General features: G+C 26.7%; 1 protein-coding gene across 2 annotated transcripts in view; it reads left to right on the plus strand.

Annotated features, from left to right (window-relative positions):
* Positions 1-26,333, plus strand: part of LOC126301315 (NADH-ubiquinone oxidoreductase chain 5-like) — a 371,580-nt gene extending 345,247 nt beyond the window's left edge. For both annotated transcript variants that reach the window (XM_049991703.1, XM_049991702.1), the window contains exon 2: positions 25,547-26,333. In XM_049991703.1, coding sequence (XP_049847660.1) covers positions 25,547-25,725 — 179 coding nt within the window. In that variant the 3' untranslated portion in view covers positions 25,726-26,333. The remainder of the gene's footprint in view (positions 1-25,546) is intronic.
* Positions 26,334-27,158: the final 825 nt, after the last annotated feature.

Here is a 27,158-nt window from a genome sequence, read left to right on the forward strand (position 1 = left end):
TTGCATTTTTTCATTTATTGGCTCATGCTTTATTTAAGGCATTATTATTTATATGTGCAGGTTCAATAATTCATAATTTGAAGGATTCTCAGGATATTCGTTTTATAGGATCAATTGTTAATTTCATACCTTTAACTTCAGTTTGTTTTAATGTTTCTAGTTTATCTTTGTGTGGAATACCTTTTTTAGCGGGATTTTATTCAAAGGATTTAATTCTTGAGATGGTTTGTTTAAGATGAATTAATTGTTTAATTTTTTTTCTTTATTTTTTTTCTACTGGTTTAACTGCTTCTTATTCTTTTCGTTTGTTTTATTCTAGATTTTCTTATGATGATAAGGGTTATTATATTTCATTTGGAATAATTGGTCTATTGTTTGTTGCTGTTTTTGGTGGTAGTCTTTTATCTTGATTAATTTTTCCTATTCCTCATGTGATTGCTTTAGCTTATTATTTAAAGTTTTTAACTCTTACAGTTGTTATTTTAGGTGCTTATTTAGGTTATCTTATTTCTAATTTTGATTTTTCTCATAATTTATTTTCTTTAAGTATACTTTCTTTTGTTAGATTTGCTGGTTCTATATGATTTATACCTTTTCTTTCAACTAAGTTTATTAGATATATTCCTTTAAAAATAGGTTATTATTCATCTAAGTCATTTGATTATGGTTGAGGTGAATTACTTGGTGGTCAAGGTTTATATAGATTATTTATTTATTTAATTGGTTATATTCAAGGTTGATATGATTCTAATTTCAAGATTTATCTTTTAACTTTTATTTTTTGAATATTTATTTTGGTAATATTGTTTTTCGTTTACTTAAATAGCTTATAATTAGAGCGTGACACTGAAGATGTTAAGGAAGTATTTTTACTTTTAAGTATTTATAAATATAGATATATTATTTTTACAGTGAAAATGTAATGTTTTATTTAAACTATATAATTTTTAGAAATGTTAACGGAGTTTAACCGCTAATATAAAAAGTTAGCAGCTTTCATATTGGCTTTACATTTCCTTAATTGGAACTATTATAGTTCAATTATATTATTAACAGTAATACGCCTCTTTTTGGCTTCAATTAATAAGAATAAGGGTAGTACATACCAATCTTCCAGGTCGAAACTGACTGCAATATTTCGCTTCTTATTCTATTTATGGTTGATTGATAATATCAATACTTTTTGAATGCAACGCAAATGTTATATTTAACTACAACCCTTTATTCTGCTCATTGTAATGCTCCTTGGTTTCATTCATGGTATAGTCCTCCTAATAGAACTAGAATAAAAAATATTGTTGATACTGTTCAGATTATAATGTCTGAAGTTTTAAAAATAATTACAATTGGTAGAATTAGTGCAATTTCTACATCAAAAATTAAAAAGATTACTGCGATTAGGAAGAATCGTATTGAGAATGGTATTCGTGCTGATCTTTTTGGATCAAACCCACATTCAAATGGTGATCTTTTTTCTCGATCATTAATTAATTTTTTTGATAGTGTTGTTGCCAGGATTATAACAATTATTGGAATAATAAATCTAATGAAAACTCTTGTTGATAGAATTAGAATTGTTTTTCTTGATTTATATCAAGCTTTCTGATTGGAAGTCAAATGTACTATTTATACTAGAAAAACAATTATCTACCTCATCAATAAATAGAGATATATAAGAATAATCATACTATGTCTACGAAGTGTCAGTATCATGCTGCTGCTTCAAATCCAAAGTGATGTCTTGGTGAAAATTGATTTATTGAGTGTCGAAGTAGACATGTTGATAAAAAGATTGTTCCAATAATTACGTGTAAACCATGGAATCCTGTTGCAACAAAGAATGTTGATCCATAAACTGCATCTGCAATGGTAAAAGGTGCTTCTCAATATTCATATGCTTGAAGTATTGTAAAGTATAGTCCTAATAACACTGTGAAGAATAATCCTTGTAGTGCTTGAGTATGATTAGATTCCATTAAACTATGATGTGCTCATGTTACTGTTACTCCTGAAGCTAAAAGAATAGCTGTATTAAGTAATGGAACTTGTATAGGGTTAAAGGGTTGAATTCCTATTGGAGGTCATAGTATTCCTAGTTCAATTGTTGGTGCTAATCTTCTTCTAAAGAATGCTCAAAAAAAAGAAACGAAAAATAATACCTCTGATGCAATAAATAAAATTATTCCTCATCGTAATCCAATTGATACAAATCCTGTATGTAATCCTTGATATGTTCCTTCTCGTACTACATCTCGTCATCATTGAATTATAGTTAGTAGGGTAATTCCAAATCCAATTATGAATAAGTTAATATTAAATAGGTGGAATCATTTTGCTAGTCCTGATACTAGGACTATTGCTCCAATTGCTCCTGTTAATGGTCAAGGTCTATAGTCTACTAAGTGGAATGGGTGGTTTGAGTGAGTTGTTAACATAGGTTTAATATACTTCTCTAGAATATAGAGTTCTTAGAATTGAGAAAACATAGGCTTGAATTATTGCTACTGCTGATTCTAGAATTAATAGAAGTATTTGTCCAATAATTAGTAATGAGATTAAGTTTATTGCTATAGATGGTCCTGTGTTTCCTAATAAGGTTAATAATAAGTGTCCTGCAATTATATTTGCTGCCAACCGTACTGCTAATGTACCTGGTCGAATAACATTACTAATTGTTTCAATTAGTACTATAAATGATATTAATGCAGGCGGTGTACCTTGTGGTACAAGGTGTGTAAATATATGATTAGTATGGTTAATTCATCCAAATAATATAAATCTTAGCCATATAGGTAGGGCAATTGCAAATGTTAATGCTAAATGTCTTGTTCTAGTAAAAATATAAGGGAATAATCCTATGAAATTGTTAAATAATATTATAATAAAAATTAAGATGAAAATGAATGTTGTTCCATTAAATGATTTTGGTCCAAGAAGTGTTTTAAATTCATTATGTAAGGTTAAATTTAGTTTATTTCAGATAATGTTAATTCGTGATGGTGTAAGTCTAAATAGTGATGGCATTAATAATAGTCCTAGAAATGTTCTAGTTCAATTTAATGATAAATTAAAGATGTTAGTTGATGGGTCAAATGTTGAGAATAGATTTGTTATCATTTTCAATTTAAGTTTTTTATTTCAATTGTTCCTTTTTCTGCTCTTTTAATAAGGTTAGGTTTAAATGAGAAGAAGTTTATTTGATTAAACAAGATTAATGTAGCTGAAAATATAATGAATAGTGAGAATCATATAAGAGGGGATATTTGAGGGATTTGGATATAATTTCCCCATCAGAAGTAGTCGTTAATTTACTATTATTTGGTTTAAGAGACCATTACTTACTTTCAGTCATCTGATGAATTTCAAGGTGTACAAATTTTTTTTAGTTACTTTAGATTGACACTCTAATGTTATTTATTTTAACTAACTCCTTAAATTATCTTAGATAATCACTTAATAAATAAATTTACTGAAGTTCTTTCAATTACAATTGGTATAAATCTGTGGTTTGCTCCACAGATTTCTGAGCATTGTCCAAAGAATAATCCAGGTCGATTTATTGTGAATGTTCCTTGATTTAACCGACCTGGCGTTGCATCAGTTTTAACCCCTAATGCAGGAACTGCTCATGAGTGTAGAACATCTGATGCTCTTGTTAATACTCGTACTTCTGTATTTATTGGTAGGATTGTTCGGTTATCTACATCTAGTAGTCGGAATCCATAGGTCTTGTTCTGGTGTTATATAAGTGGCAAATTCTACGTCTATGAAGTCTGAATATTCATATCTTCAATATCATTGTCGTCCAATGGTTTTAATTGTAATTATTGCATCTACTGAATCATCAAGTAAATATAATAGTCGTAATGATGGAAGGGCAATAAAAATTAATGTAATTGCTGGTAAAGCTGTTCAGATTGTTTCAATTAAATGTCCATGAAGTATATTACGGTTAGTATAGGCAATAAATAATATACAACTTAGGGCATAACCTACAATTACTGTAATTAATAATAATATGACCATAGTATGATCATGAAAGAATGATAATTGCTCCATTAATGGTGAAGCTCCATCTTGAAGAGATAAATTTGATCATGTTGCCATTAATAAATATTTTCTAATAAAAGGTCAAACCTTTATTTGTAGAGCTTAAATCTACTGCACTAATCTGCCATATTAGAATCTAGAGATTAATGGTAATTCTGAGTAACTATGTTCTGCAGGAGGGTTATTTTGTAGTCATTCTGTTGATCTTCTTATGTTAGCTCTAAATATAATTGCTCGGTTTGTAATCATTCTTTCTCATATAATTACAATGAATATAATGATTCCTACAATAGAAATTGTAGACCCAATTCTTGATACTACGTTTCATGATGTATATGCGTCTGGGTAGTCAGAGTATCGTTGAGGTATTCCTGCTAATCCTAGGAAGTGTTGAGGAAAGAATGTTAAATTTACTCCAATGAATATAATTGTAAATTGGATTTTTAATCATGTATTATTTATAGTTAATCCTGTAAATAGTGGATATAATTGAATGACACCTCCTATAATTGCAAATACTGCTCCTATAGATAATACATAATGAAAGTGGGCTACTACATAATATGTATCATGTAATACAATATCAAGTGATGAATTTGCTAATACTAATCCTGTTAATCCACCAATTGTAAATAGGAAAATAAATCCTAGAGCTCATAATAATGGTGGATTGAACTTGAATTTAGTTCCATATAATGTAGCTAATCATCTAAATACCTTAATTCCTGTAGGTACAGCAATAATTATTGTTGCTGATGTAAAATATGCTCGTGTGTCAACATCCATTCCTACTGTAAATATATGATGTGCTCATACAATAAATCCTATTAGTCCAATTGATAGTATAGCATAAATTATACCTAATGTTCCAAATGATTCAATTTTTCCTCTTTCTTGACATACAATATGTGAAATAATTCCGAACCCCGGTAGAATTAAAATATAAACTTCTGGGTGTCCAAAGAATCAAAATAGATGTTGATATAGAATTGGGTCACCCCCTCCTGCAGGGTCAAAGAATGATGTATTTAAATTTCGATCTGTTAATAATATAGTAATAGCTCCTGCTAAAACTGGAAGTGAAAGAAGGAGAAGTAATGCTGTAATAGCTACAGATCATACAAATAAAGGTGTTTGATCTAAAGTTATACTTTCTGATCGTATATTAATTGCTGTTGTAATGAAATTCATTGCACCAAGAATAGATGATACACCTGCTAAGTGCAGTGAAAAAATAGCTAGATCTACAGATGCACCCCCGTGTGCAATAGCTCCTGCTAGAGGAGGGTAAACTGTTCATCCTGTACCAGCACCATTATCTACTATAGAAGATGTAAGAAGAAGGGTTAGTGAAGGTGGTAGTAATCAAAAACTTATATTATTTATTCGTGGAAATGCTATATCTGGTGCACCAATTATTAGTGGAACAAGTCAATTACCAAATCCACCAATTATAATAGGTATTACTATAAAGAAAATTATTACGAATGCGTGAGCTGTAATAATAACATTATAAATCTGGTCATCCCCAATTAGAGATCCGGGTTGGCCAAGTTCAGCACGAATAAGTATTCTTATTGATGTTCCTACTATTCCTGCTCATGCTCCAAATATGAAGTATAAAGTACCAATGTCCTTATGGTTTGTTTTTGCGGTAAGATGGCTGAATTTTAGGTGGTAGACTGTAAATCTACTTATGAGATGTTTTCTCTCTTATCATATTTAGGTCTTATATTCAATTATGATTCTAGACTGCAATTCTAGAGGTGTAAAATTTTACTAAGGCCTAAAAGATTATTCTTTTAATTATAACTTTGAAGGTTATTAGTTTGATTAACTTAAGTCCTTAGTATAATGAAATTAAGGTTGATGTTGAAATCAATCCTATTGTTGAAATTATTACTGTTATAGGAAGAATGATTCTTGATTTTTGGGACTTTATCTTTATAGATCACGAATTTTCTGTGTATGATATAATTAGAGCTGAGAATCTAATACGTATATAGTAGTAGAGTGTAATTGTAGTTAATACAACTATAATAGTTATAATAGTTGTTATATTGTTTTCTATTAATGATTGTATTACAATTCATTTTGGTAAGAATCCAAGGAATGGTGGTAGTCCACCTAAAGATAATAAAGATAAGAATATTATGAATTTAATTTCGGTTTTTATATTTCTGGCTGAATAAATTTGATTTATGAAAAATAAATTTATTTGCTTAAATAATAAAACTATAATTAATCTTAATTGTGAGTAAATAATGAAGTATAGTTCTCAGATGTTTTCTCTGACTGTTAATGATCTAATTATTCAACCTAGATGTCTGATTGATGAATATGCTAAAAGTTGTCGTAAGGATGTTTGATTTAAACCTCCTATTGCCCCAATAATAATTCTTAAGATAATAATTGTTCAAATAAAAGTTCTTAATTGAATACAATAAGATAAGACCATTATTGGGGCGATTTTTTGTCATGTTATTAATGTTAAACAATTATTTCATCTTGATGCTCCTATAACTTCTGGAAATCAGAAATGGAAAGGTGCAGCTCCAATCTTTAATAATAGTCTAGATCTAATTATTATTGATGGGATAAATTCTGTTTCCCATCCCATGGGATATTTTATTTGAATCAGCAAAATTGAAAATAATAATATTGTCGATGCTATTGCTTGGACAATAAAATATTTAATTGATGATTCATTTATTATTATATTTTTATTTCTTGTTAGGAGCGGAATAAATGAAAGTAAGTTGATCTCAAGTCCTATTCAAACCCCAAATCAGGAATTTGATGAAATGGACAGGATCGTTCCTATCATTAATGTTGATAGGAAGAGAAGTTTTGTAGAGTTGTTGGTCATTAAAAAGGAGAGGATTGATACCTCTATAAATGGGGTATGAACCCATTAGCTTGTTTAGCTTACCTTTTTACATTAAGGTGTATGATGCACGTTAGTTTTTGATACTAAAGGAGGTAGTTTCATTCTATCTTATGTAATTTTAATGAAGGTAATTTTATTTACTTTATTTACCCTATCAAGGTAACCCTTTAATCAGGCACTTCATTTATTTAATATATAAATCGAAAGTTTTTTTTTGAAATTCTTTTATGTATTATTTTGTTTAATTAGGATTAATTTATCCTGCTCATTTTATTTTTTTATATATATATATATATATAATAAATAATTTATATTAATATATTACATTTAATTGAAATTAAAGTATTATAAGTTCATCTTACCATTATCAATTGATTATTTTAATGCAATTATTTACCTAGGATTATAGCTACTTATGTTTTTAGCTTAAAATAGGTTATTATAATATAATGTATATAATTATATGTAATTTAATATTTAATATTATTATAATTGGATATAATAAATAAAATTATAAATTTAAATAAAAAATATTATAATTAATATAAATAATTATATTAATTATAATAAAATAATTATGTAAATTATCTATAATTAGATTATTTAACTAATATATATGAAAGTTAACTTAATATAAAAAAAAAAGAATTCATATTAATAACATATTATATTAAATTACATAATTGTATAAAATATATTTATTATATTATTTAATCTTTCTTTATTTATTAGTGAAAAGAAAGATTAAATAAGAAAGAATATAATACATTTATTGCTATACATGTTCCATATTAATCTTTAATTATATATAATAGAGAAGTTGTTGTGGTCATACATAGGGGCGTTTCTTTTTTTTTGTTAATGTTTGTGGTTTTTTCTTTTTTTTTCTTTAAATATTTGAATCTTTTATTTTTTCCTGAATTAATAGATTTAGTATCGGCATAATTCGTGCCAGCAGCTGCGGTTATACGATTGATACAAGTGAATATTATTGGTTAAAACAGTTGTTTATATTATTAGGGTTGAAATATAAATTTGTAAGGTGAAATGTTAAAATTTATTTGTGGCCCTTTTTATGAATCTGTGAAATTTAAATAATAAACTAGGATTAGATACCCTATTATTTTAAATGTTAATTATATTTACCAGGGTACTATTAGTTAAGGTCTTTAAACCCAAAGAATTTGGCGGTATCTCATTCCATTCAGAGGAACCTACCCCACGATTGATAATACACGATTTACTCTACTTAATTTATTTGTTTGTATATCTCCGTTATCAGAGAATCTTTTTAGAGTTATAATTCTCAAGATTTATAATTATAAAATATTTCAGGTCAAGGTGCAGCTTATAGTTAAGAGGAGGTGGGTTACAATAGATTTTTGTTTATAACGGATTTGATAGTGAAATACTGTTAATGAAGGTGGATTTGATAGTAATTTAATTTATTTAATTTAACTGATATTGCCTCTGAGATGTGTACACATCGCCCGTCGCTCTCATTATTGATTATTCTATTTTATTTTAAAGTAGCTTCAATTTAGATGAGATAAGTCGTAACATAGTAGATTTACTGGAAAGTGTATCTAGGAAGAGTTTCAAGATATAACTTATTAGTAAAGTGTTTCATTTACACTGAAAATTTTTCTGTGCAAATCAGGATATCTTGATTATTTATTTTATTATATTTATTTTTTGTTTATTTAATTATTTAATATAAATAATTTTATTGTATTTTTGTCTTAGTATATTTTATAGAATTGATTTTTTAAATTATAGTTTATTGGTAATGTAAGTGTTTTATGAAATATTATTTTAAATTTTTTTAAGTAGATTTTATTTATTGTACCTTTTGTATCAGGGTTTATCAAAATTTTAGTATTTATTTTACTTGTCTCGATTTGGGTTGATTTATAAATAATTTATAGTTAATGTATCATAATTATTATTAAATTATTTATAGAAATGAGATGTTAATCGTTTCCCAAGAGATCTAGTTTCTTAAGAAAAAATTTAATTTTTTAAAGTTATTTGTTTTTATTTAATTTTTTAAGTAAAAATATTAACTTATTTATTCTTTAAGGGATAAGCTTTGAAGTTAATAACCTATAATTTATTTTATAGAAATATAATAGTAAGCTTTAAACCAGCTATCTTTAAGATTACGTTTTAGTTCATTATTTTTTATTTTGATTTTATAAATATTTTAGGTTTTTTATTAAGAATATTAATTTAATTTTAAAATTTTTGTAATAATGATAGAATTAGTATATTTATTTGTATGAAATTTTTACCTTGTGAACTTATTATAAGGAACTAGGCAAAATTGATTTCCGCCTGTTTATCAAAAACATGTCCTCTTGTTTATATTTTGAGGTCTGGCCTGCTCACTGAGCGTATTTTTAAAGAGCCGCGGTATTTTGACCGTGCAAAGGTAGCATAATCATTAGTCTCTTAATTAGTGGCTGGAATGAATGGCTTGACGAGAAATCAACTGTCTCTTAATAAATTTTTCTTTAGGACGAAAAGACCCTATAGAGCTTGACATTTTACTTTTATATAGTTTTTTGTTTGTCTTTCTATATTTAATGATGATGTTTTGTTGGGGTGACATGAAGAATAGATAAACTCCTCATTATTATATCATTTATTTATTTTTGTTATTTTGATCCATAATTTATGATCATAAGATTAAGTTACCTTAGGGATAACAGCGTAATTGTTTTTGAGAGCTCATATCGACAAAGCAGATTGCGACCTCGATGTTGGATTAAGAAAAATTTTGGGTGCAGGAGCCCAATGATTAGGTCTGTTCGACCTTTAAATTCTTACATGATCTGAGTTCAGACCGGCGTGAGCCAGGTCGGTTTCTATCCTAAGATTGTTAATCCATATTAGTACGAAAGGACCATATGGCTAAATATTTTTTGTTATATTGATTAATATTAATTTATTTACTATTTTGACAGATTAATGTGTTGAATTTAGAATTCATTTATGTAGATTTTTTCTACAAATAGTATTGATACTTTATGATTTATTTATATTTATTTTGAATTTTCTTTTATTGGTTATTTGTGTTTTAATTAGTGTTGCCTTTTTAACTTTATTAGAGTGTAAGGTTTTAGGTTATATTCAGATTCGAAAGGGTCCAAATAAGGTAGGTTTTGTTGGAATTCCTCAGCCATTTAGAGATGCTATTAAGTTAATTTGTAAGGAGCAGCCAATTCCTATTATATCTAATTACCTACTTTATTATTTTTCCCCTGTTTTTAATTTAATGATTTCTTTAGCCGTTTGAGTAATTTTTCCTTATTTAACTTATATGTGTTCTTTTTCTTATGGATTTTTATTTTTTTTATGTTGTACTAGATTAGGTGTTTATACTGTTATAATTGCTGGTTGATCTCTAATTCAAATTATTCATTATTAGGTTCTCTTCGTTCTGTTGCTCAAACAATTTCTTATGAAGTTAGTTTAGCTTTAATTTTATTGTCTTTAATTATTTTAATTGGTAGTTTTAATATGTTTGATTTTATAAACTATCAGCTTTATTGTTGATTTATTATTATTTGTTTTCCTTTAGCTTTAGCTTGTTTTGCTTCTTGCTTAGCTGAAACTAATCGTACTCCTTTTGATTTTGCTGAAGGGGAATCTGAGTTAGTTTCAGGATTTAATATTGAGTATGGTGCGGGTGGTTTTAGTTTAATTTTTTTAGCTGAATATACTAGAATTGTCTTCATAAGAATGTTATTGGCTTTAATTTTTTTGGGCGGTGATTTTTATTCTTTTATATTTTTTATTAAGCTTGCTATTATATCTTTTGGTTTTATTTGGGTTCGTGGAACATTACCACGGTTCCGTTATGATAAATTAATGTACTTAGCTTGAAAAAGTTTTTTACCTTTATCTTTGAATTTTTTTATTTTCTTTGTTGGTTTAAAGATTTTATTTATCTCATTTGTTTAGTGAAATTTTTTGAGAAAAGTTAATAGAAGAGTTAAACTTCTAATTTTATGTTTTCAAAACATATGCTTTTCCTAAGCTAATTAACTTTATTCCTTAATTAATTTATCTCATGCGTTTGCGACATGGACATTAATTAAGAAATATGTGAAGTAAATAATTCTTAAGATTTGACCAGATATAATATAAGGTTCTTCAACAGGTCGTTTACCAATTCACGTTAGTAAGCATACAACAACTACTATAATTCAGAATAAAATTTGATTAATAGGGTAAAATTGAATGCCTCGGAATGGTGTTTTATTATAAAATGGTAAAATTATTAAGATTCTAATTGATAAAAATAATGCAATAACACCTCCTAACTTATTAGGGATAGATCGTAGAATTGCATATGCAAATAGGAAATATCATTCTGGTTGAATGTGAACTGGTGTTACTAATGGGTTGGCAGGTACAAAGTTATCTGGATCTCCTAATAGGTAAGGATTAATTAAACATAGTATAATTAATAATGATGTTATTATTACAAATGTAATAGAATCCTTAAAGGTAAAGTATGGATGGAATGGAATTTTTTCAATATCTCCATTTAGTCCAAGAGGATTATTAGATCCTGTTTGGTGAAGAAAACATAAATGAATTGCTGCTATAGCAGCAATAATAAATGGTAATACAAAATGGAATGTGAAGAATCGATTTAATGTTGCATTATCAACAGCGAATCCTCCTCATACTCATTGGACTAAATCTGTTCCTAAGTATGGGATTGCTGATAATAAATTAGTAATTACTGTTGCACCTCAAAAAGATATTTGGCCTCAGGGTAAGACATATCCTATAAATGCAGTTGCTATAACTAAAAATAAAATCACTGTACCAATTATTCAGGTATGTATATATATATAAGATCCATAGTAAATTCCCCGTCCTACATGTAAGTAAATACAAATAAAAAATATAGATGCTCCATTTGCGTGTAAGGTTCGGATAATTCAACCATTATTTACGTCTCGGCAGATGTGTACTACACTACTGAATGCTATTTCAATATTTGATGTATAATGTATAGCTAAAAATAGTCCAGTTACGATTTGAATTACCAAACATAACCCTAATAGGGATCCAAAATTGTTTTTGGATTTGTTCTTTAATAATCACTGCTAGAGGTTCAGTTTATTTAAGTTCATATCATTCTAATTTTTTTGTTTTTATGGTTTTGATTTTAATAATTATGCTTTATTGTTCATTTGCTAGATTAAGTCTTCTTTCTTTTTATATTTTTTTTGAGGCTAGATTAGTTCCTACTTTACTTTTAATTTTGGGTTGGGGTTATCAACCTGAGCGTTTGCAGGCTGGTGTTTATTTAATTTTTTATACTTTGGTTGCTAGATTACCTTTATTATTAGTATTATTTAAGGTTTATGATTTTTCTAATACTTTATATTTTCCTTTATTGGTTGATTTTGGTTCTTATTATTTTATGTTTTATGTATTTATAATTTTGGCTTTTTTAGTTAAGATACCTATGTTTTTGGTTCATTTATGACTTCCTAAAGCTCATGTAGAGGCCCCTATTTCAGGTAGAATAATTCTTGCTGGTGTTTTATTAAAGTTAGGTGGTTATGGTATTTTTCGTGCTATAAAGGTTTTTTCTTATTTGGGTTTAAAGTTTAATTATTTTTGATTGACTTTAGGTTTATCTGGGGGTGTTATTGTAAGATTTATTTGTTTTCGTCAGGTTGATTTAAAGTCTTTAATTGCATATTCTTCTGTTGCCCATATAAGAATGGTTATTGGTGGATTGATGACTATGAATTGATGAGGTTGTGTAGGTTCTCTTTCTCTAATGGTTGGTCATGGTTTATGTTCTTCTGGTTTATTTTGTTTATCTAATATTATTTATGAACGTTTAGGTAGACGAAGATTATTAATTAACAAGGGTATAATTAATTTGATGCCAGGAATGGCTTTATGATGATTTCTTTTAAGATCATCAAATATGGCTGCTCCTCCTTCTTTAAATTTGGTAGGTGAAATTAGATTATTAAATAGAATTATATCTTGATCTTCTTTTAGATTCTTTGCTTTGATTTTTTTATCTTTTTTTAGAGCTGTTTATACTTTGTATATATATTCTTATTCTCAGCATGGGAATTATTATTCTGGTGTTTATACTTGTTCTCTTGGTTATTTTCGTGAATATCATCTTTTACTTTTACATTGATTGCCTTTAAATATTCTCTGTTTAAAGGGTGAACATTTCTTTTGTTTAGTTTGCTTAAGTATTTTAATTAAAAATATTGTTTTGTGGAATCAATGATATGAAGTTTTTCATCTTAGGCCGTGAATTTATTTTCTATTTGTTCTTTGAGTTCTTTTTCTTTGTTTATTTCGAGAACTATAATTTTTATTTTAGGTATTTATTATTTAATAATTGATTATAGAGTTTTTGTTGAGTGAGAGCTTTTCAATTTAAATGGTTCTATAGTTGTTATAACTTTAATTTTGGATTGAATATCTCTTAATTTTATATCTTTTGTTATATATATTTCTTCTTTGGTTATTTATTATAGAGAGGATTATATATCTGGTGAAAAGAATATAAATCGTTTTATTATTATTGTTTTAATATTTGTTCTTTCTATAGGTTTTTTAATTATTAGTCCTAATTTAATTAGAATTTTATTAGGTTGAGATGGTTTAGGTTTAGTTTCTTATTGTTTAGTTATTTATTATCAAAATGTAAAATCTTATAGTGCTGGTGTTATATAAGTGTCAAATTCTACGTCTATGAAGTCTGAATATTCATATCTTCAATATCATTGTCGTCCAATGGTTTTAATTGTAATTATTGCATCTACTGAATCATCAAGTATATATAATAGTCGTAATGATGGAAGGGCAATAAAAATTAATGTAATTGCTGGTAAAGCTGTTCAGATTGTTTCAATTAAATGTCCATGAAGTATATTACGGTTAGTATAGGCAATAAATAATATATAACTTAGGGCATAACCTACAATTACTGTAATTAATAATAATACGACCATAGTATGATCATGAAAGAATGATAATTGCTCCATTCATGGTGAAGCTCCATCTTGAAGAGATAAATTTGATCATGTTGCCATTAATAAATATTTTCTAATAAAAGGTCAAACCTTTATTTGTAGAGCTTAAATCTACTGCACTAATCTGCCATATTAGAATCTAGAGATTAATGGTAATTCTGAGTAACTATGTTCTGCAGGAGGGTTATTTTGTAGTCATTCTGTTGATCTTCTTATGTTAGCTCTAAATATAATTGCTCGGTTTGTAATCATTCTTTCTCATATAATTACAATGAATATAATGATTCCTACAATAGAAATTGTAGACCCAATTCTTGATACTACGTTTCATGATGTATATGCGTCTGGGTAGTCAGAGTATCGTCGAGGTATTCCTGCTAATCCTAGGAAGTGTTGAGGAAAGAATGTTAAATTTACTCCAATGAATACAATTGTAAATTGGATTTTTAATCATGTATTATTTATAGTTAATCCTGTAAATAGTGGATATCATTGAATGACACCTCCTATAATTGCAAATACTGCTCCTATAGATAATACATAATGAAAGTGGGCTACTACATAATATGTATCATGTAATACAATATCAAGTGATGAATTTGCTAATACTAATCCTGTTAATCCACCAATTGTAAATAGGAAAATAAATCCTAGAGCTCATAATAATGGTGGATTGAACTTGAATTTAGTTCCATATAATGTAGCTAATCATCTAAATACCTTAATTCCTGTAGGTACAGAAATAATTATTGTTGCTGATGTAAAATATGCTCGTGTGTCAACATCCATTCCTACTGTAAATATATGATGTGCTCATACAATAAATCCTATTAGTCCAATTGATAGTATAGCATAAATTATACCTAATGTTCCAAATGATTCAATTTTTCCTCTTTCTTGACATACAATATGTGAAATAATTCCGAACCCCGGTAGAATTAAAATATAAACTTCTGGGTGTCCAAAGAATCAAAATAGATGTTGATATAGAATTGGGTCACCCCCTCCTGCAGGGTCAAAGAATGATGTATTTAAATTTCGATCTGTTAATAATATAGTAATAGCTCCTGCTAAAACTGGAAGTGAAAGAAGGAGAAGTAATGCTGTAATAGCTACAGATCATACAAATGGTGTTTGATCTAAAGTTATACTTTCTGATCGTATATTAATTGCTGTTGTAATGAAATTCACTGCACCAAGAATAGATGATACACCTGCTAAGTGCAGTGAAAAAATAGCTAGAGGGTCAAAGAATGATGTATTTAAATTTCGATCTGTTAATAATATAGTAATAGCTCCTGCTAAAACTGGAAGTGAAAGAAGGAGAAGTAATGCTGTAATAGCTACAGATCATACAAATAAAGGTGTTTGATCTAAAGTTATACTTTCTGATCGTATATTAATTGCTGTTGTAATGAAATTCACTGCACCAAGAATAGATGATACACCTGCTAAGTGCAGTGAAAAAATAGCTAGATCTACAGATGCACCCCCGTGTGCAATAGCTCCTGCTAGAGGAGGGTAAACTGTTCATCCTGTACCAGCACCATTATCTACTATAGAAGATGTAAGAAGAAGGGTTAGTGAAGGTGGTAGTAATCAAAAACTTATATTATTTATTCGTGGAAATGCTATATCTGGTGCACCAATTATTAGTGGATCAAGTCAATTACCAAATCCACCAATTATAATAGGTATTACTATAAAGAAAATTATTACGAATGCGTGAGCTGTAATAATAACATTATAAATCTTGTCATCCCCAATTAGAGATCCGGGTTGGCCAAGTTCAGCACAAATAAGTATTCTTATTGATGTTCCTACTATTCCTGTTCATGCTCCAAATATGAAGTATAAAGTACCAATGTCCTTATGGTTTGTTGAGAATAATCATTTTTGTGGTAAGATGGCTGAATTTTAGGTGGTAGACTGTAAATCTACTTATGAGATGTTTTCTCTCTTATCATATTTAGGTCTTATATTCAATTATGATTCTAGACTGCAATTCTAGAGGTGTAAAATTTTACTAAGGCCTAAAGGTTTATTCTTTTAATTATAACTTTGAAGGTTATTAGTTTGATTAACTTAAGTCCTTAGTATAATGAAATTAAGGTTGATGTTGAAATCAATCCTATTGTTGAAATTATTACTGTTATAGGAAGAATGATTCTGGATTTTTGGGACTTTATCTTTATAGATCACGAATTTTCTGTGTATGATATAATTAGAGCTGAGAATCTAATACGTATATAGTAGTAGAGTGTAATTGTAGTTAATACAACTATAATAGTTATAATAGTTGTTATATTGTTTTCTATTAATGATTGTATTACAATTCATTTTGGTAAGAATCCAAGGAATGGTGGTAGTCCACCTAAAGATAATAAAGATAAGAATATTATGAATTTAATTTCGGTTTTTATATTTCTGGCTGAATAAATTTGATTTATGAAAAATAAATTTATTTGCTTAAATAATAAAACTATAATTAATCTTAATAGTGAGTAAATAATGAAGTATAGTTCTCAGATGTTTTCTCTGACTGTTAATGATCTAATTATTCAACCTAGATGACTGATTGATGAATATGCTAAAAGTTGTCGTAAGGATGTTTGATTTAAACCTCCTATTGCCCCAATAATAATTCTTAAGATATTAATTGTTCAAATAAAAGTTCTTAATTGAATACAATAAGATAAGACCATTATTGGGGCGATTTTTTGTCATGTTATTAATGTTAAACAATTATTTCATCTTGATGCTCCTATAACTTCTGGAAATCAGAAATGGAAAGGTGCAGCTCCAATCTTTAATAATAGTCTAGATCTAATTATTATTGATGGGATAAATTCTGTTTCCCATCCCATGGGATATTTTATTTGAATCAGCAAAATCGAAAATAATAATGTTGTCGATGCTATTGCTTGGACAATAAAATATTTAATTGATGATTCATTTATTATTATATTTTTATTTCTTGTTAGGAGCGGAATAAATGAAAGTAAGTTGATCTCAAGTCCTATTCAAACCCCAAATCAGGAATTTGATGAAATGGACAGGATCGTTCCTATCATTAATGTTGATAGGAAGAGAAGTTTTGTAGAGTTGTTGGTCATTAAAAAGGAGAGGATTGATACCTCTATAAATGGGGTATGAACCCATTAGCTTGTTTAGCTTACCTTTTTACATTAAGGTGTATGATGCACGTTAGTTTTTGATACTAAAGGAGGTAGTTTCATTCTATCTTATGTAATTTTAATGAAGGTAATTTTATTTACTTTATTTACCCTATCAAGGTAACCCTTTAATCAGGCACTTCATTTATTTAATATATAAATCGAAAGTTTTTTTTTGAAATTCTTTTATGTATTATTTTGTTTAATTAGGATTAATTTATCCTGCTCATTTTATTTTTTTATATATATATATATATATAATAAATAATTTATATTAATATATTACATTTAATTGAAATTAAAGTATTATAAGTTCATCTTACCATTATCAATTGATTATTTTAATGCAATTATTTACCTAGGATTATAGCTACTTATGTTTTTAGCTTAAAATAGGTTATTATAATATAATGTATATAATTATATGTAATTTAATATTTAATATTATTATAATTGGATATAATAAATAAAATTATAAATTTAAATAAAAAATATTATAATTAATATAAATAATTATATTAATTATAATAAAATAATTATGTAAATTATCTATAATTAGATTATTTAACTAATATATATGAAAGTTAACTTAATATAAAAAAAAAAGAATTCATATTAATAACATATTATATTAAATTACATAATTGTATAAAATATATTTATTATATTATTTAATCTTTCTTTATTTATTAGTGAAAAGAAAGATTAAATAAGAAAGAATATAATACATTTATTGCTATACATGTTCCATATTAATCTTTAATTATATATAATAGAGAAGTTGTTGTGGTCATACATAGGGGCGTTTCTTTTTTTTTGTTAATGTTTGTGGTTTTTTCTTTTTTTTTCTTTAAATATTTGAATCTTTTATTTTTTCCTGAATTAATAGATTTAGTATCGGCATAATTCGTGCCAGCAGCTGCGGTTATACGATTGATACAAGTGAATATTATTGGTTAAAACAGTTGTTTATATTATTAGGGTTGAAATATAAATTTGTAAGGTGAAATGTTAAAATTTATTTGTGGCCCTTTTTATGAATCTGTGAAATTTAAATAATAAACTAGGATTAGATACCCTATTATTTTAAATGTTAATTATATTTACCAGGGTACTATTAGTTAAGGTCTTTAAACCCAAAGAATTTGGCGGTATCTCATTCCATTCAGAGGAACCTACCCCACGATTGATAATACACGATTTACTCTACTTAATTTATTTGTTTGTATATCTCCGTTATCAGAGAATCTTTTTAGAGTTATAATTCTCAAGATTTATAATTATAAAATATTTCAGGTCAAGGTGCAGCTTATAGTTAAGAGGAGGTGGGTTACAATAGATTTTTGTTTATAACGGATTTGATAGTGAAATACTGTTAATGAAGGTGGATTTGATAGTAATTTAATTTATTTAATTTAACTGATATTGCCTCTGAGATGTGTACACATCGCCCGTCGCTCTCATTATTGATTATTCTATTTTATTTTAAAGTAGCTTCAATTTAGATGAGATAAGTCGTAACATAGTAGATTTACTGGAAAGTGTATCTAGGAAGAGTTTCAAGATATAACTTATTAGTAAAGTGTTTCATTTACACTGAAAATTTTTCTGTGCAAATCAGGATATCTTGATTATTTATTTTATTATATTTATTTTTTGTTTATTTAATTATTTAATATAAATAATTTTATTGTATTTTTGTCTTAGTATATTTTATAGAATTGATTTTTTAAATTATAGTTTATTGGTAATGTAAGTGTTTTATGAAATATTATTTTAAATTTTTTTAAGTAGATTTTATTTATTGTACCTTTTGTATCAGGGTTTATCAAAATTTTAGTATTTATTTTACTTGTCTCGATTTGGGTTGATTTATAAATAATTTATAGTTAATGTATCATAATTATTATTAAATTATTTATAGAAATGAGATGTTAATCGTTTCCCAAGAGATCTAGTTTCTTAAGAAAAAATTTAATTTTTTAAAGTTATTTGTTTTTATTTAATTTTTTAAGTAAAAATATTAACTTATTTATTCTTTAAGGGATAAGCTTTGAAGTTAATAACCTATAATTTATTTTATAGAAATATAATAGTAAGCTTTAAACCAGCTATCTTTAAGATTACGTTTTAGTTCATTATTTTTTATTTTGATTTTATAAATATTTTAGGTTTTTTATTAAGAATATTAATTTAATTTTAAAATTTTTGTAATAATGATAGAATTAGTATATTTATTTGTATGAAATTTTTACCTTGTGAACTTATTATAAGGAACTAGGCAAAATTGATTTCCGCCTGTTTATCAAAAACATGTCCTCTTGTTTATATTTTGAGGTCTGGCCTGCTCACTGAGCGTATTTTTAAAGAGCCGCGGTATTTTGACCGTGCAAAGGTAGCATAATCATTAGTCTCTTAATTAGTGGCTGGAATGAATGGCTTGACGAGAAATCAACTGTCTCTTAATAAATTTTTCTTTAGGACGAAAAGACCCTATAGAGCTTGACATTTTACTTTTATATAGTTTTTTGTTTGTCTTTCTATATTTAATGATGATGTTTTGTTGGGGTGACATGAAGAATAGATAAACTCCTCATTATTATATCATTTATTTATTTTTGTTATTTTGATCCATAATTTATGATCATAAGATTAAGTTACCTTAGGGATAACAGCGTAATTGTTTTTGAGAGCTCATATCGACAAAGCAGATTGCGACCTCGATGTTGGATTAAGAAAAATTTTGGGTGCAGGAGCCCAATGATTAGGTCTGTTCGACCTTTAAATTCTTACATGATCTGAGTTCAGACCAGCGTGAGCCAGGTCGGTTTCTATCCTAAGATTGTTAATCGACATTAGTACGAAAGGACCATATGGTTAAAATATTTTTTGTTATATTGTTTAATATTAATTTATTTACTATTTTGACAGATTAATGTGTTGAATTTAGAATTCATTTATGTAGATTTTTTCTACAAATAGTATTGATACTTTATGATTTATTTATATTTATTTTGAATTTTCTTTTATTGGTTATTTGTGTTTTAATTAGTGTTGCCTTTTTAACTTTATTAGAGCGTAAGGTTTTAGGTTATATTCAGATTCGAAAGGGTCCAAATAAGGTAGGTTTTGTTGGAATTCCTCAGCCATTTAGAGATGCTATTAAGTTAATTTGTAAGGAGCAGCCAATTCCTATTATATCTAATTACCTACTTTATTATTTTTCCCCTGTTTTTAATTTAATGATTTCTTTAGCCGTTTGAGTAATTTTTCCTTATTTAACTTATATGTGTTCTTTTTCTTATGGATTTTTATTTTTTTTATGTTGTACTAGATTAGGTGTTTATACTGTTATAATTGCTGGTTGATCTTCTAATTCAAATTATTCATTATTAGGATCTCTTCGTTCTGTTGCTCAAACAATTTCTTATGAAGTTAGTTTAGCTTTAATTTTATTGTCTTTAATTATTTTAATTGGTAGTTTTAATATGTTTGATTTTATAAACTATCAGCTTTATTGTTGATTTATTATTATTTCTTTTCCTTTAGCTTTAGCTTGTTTTGCTTCTTGCTTAGCTGAAACTAATCATACTCCTTTTGATTTTGCTGAAGGGGAATCTGAGTTAGTTTCAGGATTTAATATTGAGTATGGTGCGGGTGGTTTTACTTTAATTTTTTTAGCTGAATATACTAGAATTGTCTTCATAAGAATGTTATTGGCTTTAATTTTTTTGGGCGGTGATTTTTATTCTTTTATATTTTTTATTAAGCTTGCTATTATATCTTTTGGTTTTATTTGGGTTCGTGGAACATTACCACGGTTCCGTTATGATAAATTAATGTACTTAGCTTGAAAAAGTTTTTTACCTTTATCTTTGAATTTTTTTATTTTCTTTGTTGGTTTAAAGATTTTATTTATCTCATTTGTTTAGTGAAATTTTTTGAGAAAAGTTAATGGAAGAGTTAAACTTCTAATTTTATGTTTTCAAAACATATGCTTTTCCTAAGCTAATTAACTTTATTCCTTAATTAATTTATCTCATGTGTTTGCGACATGGACATTAATTAAGAAATATGTGAAGTAAATAATTGTTAAGATTTGACCTGTTATAATATAAGGTTCTTCAACAGGTCGTTTACCAATTAACGTTAGTAAGCATACAACAACTACTATAATTCAGAATAAAATTTGATTAATAGGGTAAAATTGAATGCCTCGGAATGGTGTTTTATTATAAAATGGTAAAATTATTAAGATTCTAATTGATAAAAATAATGCAATAACACCTCCTAACTTATTAGGGATAGATCGTAGAATTGCATATGCAAATAGGAAATATCATTCTGGTTGAATGTGAACTGGTGTTACTAATGGGTTGGCAGGTACAAAGTTATCTGGATCTCCTAATAGGTAAGGATTAATTAAACATAGTATAATTAATAATGATGTTATTATTACAAATGTAATAGAATCCTTAAAGGTAGAGTATGGATGGAATGGAATTTTTTCAATATCTCCATTTAGTCCAAGAGGATTATTAGATCCTGTTTGGTGAAGAAAAAATAAATGAATTGCTGCTATAGCAGCAATAATAAATGGTAATACAAAATGGAATGTGAAGAATCGATTTAATGTTGCATTATCAACAGCGAATCCTCCTCATACTCATTGGACTAAATCTGTTCCTAAGTATGGGATTGCTGATAATAAATTAGTAATTACTGTTGCACCTCAAAAAGATATTTGGCCTCAGGGTAAGACATATCCTATAAATGCAGTTGCTATAACTAAAAATAAAATCACTGTACCAATTATTCAGGTATGTATATATATATATATATATATAAGATCCATAGTAAATTCCCCGTCCTACATGTAAGTAAATAAAAATAAAAAATATAGATGCTCCATTTGCGTGTAAGGTTCGGATAATTCAACCATTATTTACGTCTCGGCAGATGTGTACTACACTACTGAATGCTATTTCAATATTTGATGTATAATGTATAGCTAAAAATAGTCCAGTTACGATTTGAATTACCAAACATAACCCTAATAGGTATCCAAAATTTCATCAAAATGAAATATTTGTTGGGGCAGGTAAGTCAATTAAAGAGTTATTAATAATTTTAATTAAAGGATGTCTTAATCGTAAGGGTTTATTCATTAGTAATTATCTTATTTTACGAATAGGTCCCTGATTAATATTGGTGATTTTAACAACTGCTAGTAGTGCTAAAAATAAATGAATTATTATTATTATTGTAATAATGAATGTTGGTCTATTATATAATTTTTCTAAAGATATTGTTATTTCTTGATAATTGATTGAATTATCAATATTTGTAGTTTCGGTGTTTTTGAAAAAGTCTATAAATATAGATATATCTAGAATAATTAATATTAATATGATAAATACTCACATTCTTAATGTAATAATTATAGTGATTGATTTAGGCTGAAATATTTCGTTTGATGCAATTCTTGTAATGTAAATAAATAATACTAGTATACCACCAAGAAATGTTAAAAATAAAATATATGATAATCAATATCTTTCTATTATTGTTCCTGTTATTAATCCAACTAGGAAGGTTTGAAGGATAATAAAAAGCATTATTGATATTGGGTGTCTTAATTTAATAAAATTAATATTTATTACATTTGATAATGATATAATTATTATTTTGATCATTTCAGGGGTTAGTTTATTTAAAATACCGGTTTTGGGGACCGATGATGGAAGCTTTTCCACCTCTGAAGTTTTAAAAGTGGGGGCTGGACTTATTTCCGGTTTACAAGACCGGCGTTTTTTTTAAACTATTAAAACTTATGTTTGTATTCTCTATTTTAGAATATATTGTTCTTTCTTTATTTATGTTAGTTATTGTTTTTCTTATTGAGTTTGATTATGATTATTTTTTTCCTGTTATTTTTTTAGTTTTTTCTGTTTGTGAGGGAGCTTTAGGTCTTTCTATTTTAGTTTCAATAATTCGTTCTCATGGTAATGATTTTTTTAATTCTTTTGGTTTATCTTTATGTTAAAGTATTTATTTATAACTATTTTTTTGATCCCTCTTTGTTTATTAAATAATTGTTGATGGTTGGTTCTTTCTTTAATGTTTCTGTCGGGTTTTGTTTTTATAATTTGTGTTTATTCATATGCTGATTTGAATATAATTAGATATTATTTTGGTATTGATTATTTTTCTTTTAGTTTAATTTTACTTAGTTTTTGGATTTGTTCTTTAATAATCACTGCTAGAGGTTCAGTTTATTTAAGTTCATATCATTCTAATTTTTTTGTTTTTATTGTTTTGATTTTAATAATTATGCTTTATTGTTCATTTGCTGGATTAAGTCTTCTTTCTTTTTATATTTTTTTTGAGGCTAGATTAGTTCCTACTTTACTTTTAATTTTGGGTTGGGGTTATCAACCTGAGCGTTTGCAGGCTGGTGTTTATTTAATTTTTTCTACTTTGGTTGCTAGATTACCTTTATTATTAGTTTTATTTAAGGTTTATGATTTTTCTAATACTTTATATTTTCCTTTATTGGTTGATTTTGGTTCTTATTATTTTATGTTTTATGTATTTATAATTTTGGCTTTTTTAGTTAAGATACCTATGTTTTTGGTTCATTTATGACTTCCTAAGGCTCATGTAGAGGCCCCTATTTCAGGTAGAATAATTCTTGCTGGTGTTTTATTAAAGTAAGGTGGTTATGGTATTTTTCGTGTTATAAAGGTTATTTCTTATTTGGGTTTAAAGTTTAATTATTTTTGATTGTCTTTAGGTTTATCTGGGGGTGTTATTGTAAGATTTATTTGTTTTCGTCAGGTTGATTTAAAGTCTTTAATTGCATATTCTTCTGTTGCTCATATAAGAATGGTTATTGGTTGATTGATGACTATGAATTGATGAGGTTGTGTAGGTTCTCTTTCTCTAATGGTTGGTCATGGTTTATGTTCTTCTGGTTTATTTTGTTTATCTAATATTATTTATGAACGTTTAGGTAGACGAAGATTATTAATTAACAAGGGTATAATTAATTTGATGCCAAGAATGGCTTTATGATGATTTCTTTTAAGATCATCAAATATGGCTGCTCCTCCTTCTTTAAATTTGGTAGGTGAAATTAGATTATTAAATAGAATTATATCTTGATCTTCTTTTAGATTCGTTGCTTTGATTTTTTTATCTTTTTTTAGAGCTGTTTATACTTTGTATATATATTCTTATTCTCAGCATGGGAATTATTATTCTGGTGTTTATACTTGTTCTCTTGGTTATTTTCGTGAATATCATCTTTTACTTGTACATTGATTGCCTTTAAATATTCTGTGTTTAAAGGGTGAATATTTCTTTGTTTAGTTTGCTTAAGTATTTTAATTAAAAATATTGTTTTGTGGAATCAATGATATGAAGTTTTTCATCTTAGGCCGTGAATTTATTTTCTATTTGTTCTTTGAGTTTTTTTTCTTTGTTTATTTCGAGAACTATAATTTTTATTTTAGGTATTTATTATTTAATAATTGATTATAGAGTTTTTGTTGAGTGAGAGCTTTTCAATTTAAATGGTTCTATAGTTGTTATAACTTTAATTTTGGATTGAATATCTCTTATTTTTATATCTTTTGTTATATATATTTCTTCTTTGGTTATTTATTATAGAGAGGATTATATATCTGGTGAAAAGAATATAAATCGTTTTATTATTATTGTTTTAATATTTATTCTTTCTATAGGTTTTTTAATTATTAGTCCTAATTTAATTAGAATTTTATTAGGTTGAGATGGTTTAGGTTTAGTTTCTTATTGTTTAGTTATTTATTATCAAAATGTAAAATCTTATAGTGCTGGTATATTAACTGCACTTTCTAATCGTATTGGTGATGTTGCTATTTTAATTTCTATTGCATGAATGTTAAATTTTGGTGGTTGAAATTATATTTATTATTATGATTTTATTTCTAATTCTTTCGAAATAAAGCTCATTACTATATTAATTGTTTTTGCAGCTATAACTAAGAGAGCTCAGATTCCTTTCTCTTCATGACTTCCTGCTGCTATAGCAGCTCCTACTCCTGTTTCTGCTTTAGTTCATTCTTCTACTCTTGTTACTGCTGGTGTTTATTTATTAATTCGTTTTAGACCAATATTGGATACTTATAATTGTGGTTGATTTTTACTTTTAATTGGTTGTATAACTATATTTATGGCTGGATTGGGCGCTAATTTTGAGTTTGATTTAAAGAAGATTATTGCTCTTTCTACTTTAAGACAACTTGGTTTAATAATAAGAATTTTGGCTATAGGTTATCCAAAGCTTGCATTTTTTCATTTATTGACTCATGCTTTATTTAAGGCATTATTATTTATATGTGCAGGTTCAATAATTCATAATTTGAAGGATTCTCAGGATATTCGTTTTATAGGATCAATTGTTAATTTCATACCTTTAACTTCAGTTTGTTTTAATGTTTCTAGTTTATCTTTGTGTGGAATACCTTTTTTAGCGGGATTTTATTCAAAGGATTTAATTCTTGAGATGGTTTGTTTAAGATGAATTAATTGTTTAATTTTTTTTCTTTATTTTTTTTCTAATGGTTTAACTGCTTCTTATTCTTTTCGTTTGTTTTATTATTCAATATCTGGTGATAATAATTTTTATTCTAGATTTTCTTTTGATGATAAGGGTTATTATATTTCATTTGGAATAATTGGTCTATTGTTTGTTGCTGTTTTTGGTGGTAGTCTTTTATCTTGATTAATTTTTCCTATTCCTCATGTGATTGCTTTACCTTATTATTTAAAGTTTTTAACTATTACAGTTGTTATTTTAGGTGCTTATTTAGGTTATCTTATTTCTAATTTTGATTTTTCTCATAATTTATTTTCTTTAAGTATACTTTCTTTTGTTAGATTTGCTGGTTCTATATGATTTATACCTTTTCTTTCAACTAAGTTTATTAGATATATTCCTTTAAAAATAGGTTATTATTCATCTAAGTCATTTGATTATGGTTGAGGTGAATTACTTGGTGGTCAAGGTTTATATAGATTATTTATTTATTTAATTGGTTATATTCAAGGTTGATATGATTCTAATTTCAAGATTTATCTTTTAACTTTTATTTTTTGAATATTTATTTTGGTAATATTGTTTTTCGTTTACTTAAATAGCTTATAATTAGAGCGTGACACTGAAGATGTTAAGGAAGTATTTTTACTTTTAAGTATTTATAAATATAGATATATTATTTTTACAGTGAAAATGTAATGTTTTATTTAAACTATATAAATTTTAGAAATGTTAACGGAGTTTAACCGCTAATATAAAAAGTTAGCAGCTTTCATATTGGCTTTACATTTCCTTAATTGGAACTATTATAGTTCAATTATATTATTAACAGTAATACGCCTCTTTTTGGCTTCAATTAATAAGAATAAGGGTAGTAGATACCAATCTTCCAGGTCGAAACTGACTGCAATATTTCGCTTCTTATTCTATTTAAGGTTGATTGATAATATCAATACTTTTTGAATGCAACCCAAATGTTATATTTAACTACAACCCTTTATTCTGCTCATTGTAATGCTCCTTGGTTTCATTCATGGTATAGTCCTCCTAATAGAACTAGAATAAAAAATATTGTTGATACTGTTCAGATTATAATGTCTGAAGTTTTAAAAATAATTACAATTGGTAGAATTAGTGCAATTTCTACATCAAAAATTAAAAAGATTACTGCAATTAGGAAGAATCATATTGAGAATGGTATTCGTGCTGATCTTTTTGGATCAAGCCCACATTCAAATGGTGATCTTTTTTCTCGATCATTAATTAATTTTTTTGATAGTGTTGTTGCCAGGATTATAACAATTATTGGAATAATAAATCTAATGAAAACTCTTGTTGATAGAATTAGAATTGTTTTTCTTGATTTATATCAAGCTTTCTGATTGGAAGTCAAATGTACTATTTATACTAGAAAAACA

This window comes from Schistocerca gregaria, unplaced genomic scaffold (assembly GCF_023897955.1).
Source record: "Schistocerca gregaria isolate iqSchGreg1 unplaced genomic scaffold, iqSchGreg1.2 ptg000066l, whole genome shotgun sequence".
NCBI classification, from domain to species: Eukaryota; Metazoa; Arthropoda; class Insecta; order Orthoptera; family Acrididae; genus Schistocerca; species Schistocerca gregaria.